The sequence below is a fragment of the Triticum urartu genome, chromosome 3 (assembly GCF_003073215.2).
Source record: "Triticum urartu cultivar G1812 chromosome 3, Tu2.1, whole genome shotgun sequence".
Lineage (NCBI taxonomy): Eukaryota > Viridiplantae > Streptophyta > Magnoliopsida > Poales > Poaceae > Triticum > Triticum urartu.
Genome location: NC_053024.1, coordinates 687,758,972 through 687,761,936, shown reverse-complemented (window position 1 = coordinate 687,761,936; position 2,965 = coordinate 687,758,972). Strand labels below are relative to the sequence as shown.

Here is a 2,965-nt window from a genome sequence, read left to right as displayed (position 1 = left end):
AATGATGGATGCCTACAACGCCGAAGGGACCTTCCAGGTCATCTCCCCCACCACCGGGTTAGGCTAAAGTAAGTACTGATGCAAGCTTTGACATGTCCTCATGCTCTGTAGCCTTCGGGGCAGTTGCAAGGAACTGTAGGGGACAAGTGGTAATGGCGGCTCCGATGCCTAGTGGGTGGTGTCATGCTCCTAAGGAAGTGGATGGGTCGGAGTACGGAGGGTATTAAGCTTTTCCAGAAACAAGCTACTATATCTTTGGTCATCCAGTCTGGTAGCATGTCACTCATCAATACCCTGAAGGAGGTCTAGACGATGATATCGTTTTTCTGGGATGGCAGGTACTCCCTCCGTCCCAAAATAATTGTCTCAACTTTGTACTGGCTCTAGTATAAAGTTGTATTAAGTTTGAAACACTTATTTTGGGACGGGAGGAGTAGCAAATAAGGTTGCTCGTGCTCTCGCGTAGGTAGCTGCTACGAGTGCAAACGAATCCATCTGGATCCTAGATGCACTGTCTGCTATTTTTTAGCTCCTTCTAAAGGATTGTAAATACATTATTATCAATTAATGAAACCCCTTGTTTGGGAAAAAAAGATAGTTTTGTAGAAAAATTATTCTGAGCCCCTAGACATTTCAACAAAAACTATTGGAGACTGGAGAACAAACTTTGCATCTTGAGTGGAAATCAAATTTCGGAAAGTGTAAGAACAGCCACAACTGTCAAAAACCGAGCACGCTTTCAAAAAAAATTAATACATGGCTTAATAAAAATAAGTAACGACTTTGACCCCAAAAAGGAACTTTGGACAACCATAACTTTAAAACATATGTCGACATTAAAAAAATTGAAAGCACAACATTGGAATAACAATTTCTGCCATTGTGATCGATATAAGTGAGCCAAAGTTCTAAAGCTAAGTTTCTAATCTAACAAGTGGATCATACAAAAAAATGAATGTGCAATAAAAATATGAATAAAAGAAAATTAGACCATGCACCTTCCCACCGTTCGTGACTTCATGGCACAAAGTCATGATAGGTGTGACCTAGTACGGATTGTGATGATCACCACTCTCTCAAAGCAATGTGTCGGTGACCGAGGATGTGAAGGATATTGGGGTGTGGTCTCATGATGGGGGTTCGTAGCCTTGGAACTCCACCATAGCCACCACCATAAGGATATGAAGATCCTTGACTATATTGACTGGAACCAGAGCCAGAGCCGGACCCGCTACCATATCCAGTTCCACCATCTTGGCCACCGCCTCCGCCGCCACCTCCACCTCCACCGCTTGCATGGCTACCACTACTAGAACTCACGCCAGACCCAGTTCCACTCCCAGCACCCGAGCCACCACCACTTACAGTTCCCCCACCCTCTCCTCCTCCCGCCCCCGTTCCCGTGGCGCTTCCACTGCCGAATCTAACCACCCTTGCAGCATTGGCCAGTCCAATGCTCAAGAGGACAACATAGCCGAGGGCTACTAGCTTTGTGCCTACCATTGTGTGTGTTTTATGGAAGTGTGTACTCTTGCAAGATGAGATGAGTTCTAAGCGAAATATCAATGGATATTTATAGTGGTGCTTCCGGCCATGCATGTTGGGGGTGTTGGTGGAGTTGTTGACGAAGTCATGTCTCAACTGTAGGTGGAGGCTTAGAATAATTAGTGCCTTAATTGGTGCAGGTAAAAGTAAACGAGATGACTGACTTCTAATCGTGATCGCATCCACGTTGGGTCAATAGTTCTAAAACACATGCATGCTAGCATCCACTGATGAACACATCTAGCTCGAGGCTTGAATAGTTGACATTAGAGCAGAGGAGGCAGCAACGTGGAAGTTTCCGTAGTTGAATTTGGAGTTGGAGGGTATTGTACTAGCAGATGGCAAAAATCCAAACCACGTTCATGCCGGCACCAAGGATCATCTTGTCAAGGTAATTAAGCCTACACCACCACTGAATGCCTGTTTATGCTACTTGCATGCATGATTACCATTTTATCTTACGGTCAAATAACCATGCATGCATGCATGTTACTAATTAGCTATAGATGATTAACCGTGGGCTAGGATAGGCCAGCCGGGTTAACGACGTGGGCAAGTTGTTTTCACTGCCGATGGCAAGCAAGAGCTGGAGTCGAAGTAAACGACGACTCCGCCCATGTAATCGATCAAGTCGTTGGGTCAAGTAGCCGTGCATGAAGAAGTGATTAGCAGATGATCAAGTTCAAGTGGGATGGCAAGATCGATCCAAAACCACGTGCATGCCAGCACCGTAAGCCTATACGTATCGTACACCATATTATTTGATGCCCGGACTAGTTCAAGTTAATAGCTGAACAGGTTGTAAACCGTGATACATAGCTGCTTTTTCATGTACTGAACGAAAATCTACGGCAACGCTGCTTTATGAGCCGAGATGGTCACTGCCACGCCAAACAGCGAAGGGAAGCAGACGTTATTGCCACGCTGGCAAAATCAACAGATCCTCACCTAGCCAGATAGATAGGTCAACAATAATTTACGACAACGAGCCATCAAACCATCGCAGCCGACATTGTCGAGATGGGGAGGCTCGAGGAAACTTTATTCGCCACACCGACGGCGCTGCCGCGCAATCCTTGTAAAAGCATCAAAGAGTGGAATACTAGATATCCATATGATAGAGCAGGGCTTTCCCGCACTCCCATATCAGCAGTGGAGGAGGTGGCGACCTACCACCGGACAAGAGATGGCGGCGCGGTGCATCCAGAAAATCTCCTCTCCGGGGTTTGAGAGGTGAGAACGGTTCCAGAAAAACTGGTGTTGAGGTTAGTTAACTAGATGGATCATCATAATTAACATAATTAACTAGTTTTTTGGCCAAAAAACTCACAATCTATTCATCTTCAATCATGGCAGTACAACGAACACTATAAATAATAAGAATTATATCCAGATCCATAGACCACCTAGCAACGACTAG

General features: G+C 45.3%; 1 protein-coding gene across 1 annotated transcript; it reads right to left on the bottom strand.

Moving 5' to 3' along the window:
- Positions 1 to 718: 718 nt before the first annotated feature.
- Positions 719 to 1,559, bottom strand: LOC125549160 (glycine-rich cell wall structural protein 2-like). Its single transcript, XM_048712634.1, has one exon. It carries the CDS (start codon positions 1,501 to 1,503, stop codon positions 1,066 to 1,068), a length of 438 nt encoding a protein of 145 aa, XP_048568591.1. The 5' UTR covers positions 1,504 to 1,559; the 3' UTR covers positions 719 to 1,065.
- Between the last annotated feature and the right edge of the window lie 1,406 nt (positions 1,560 to 2,965).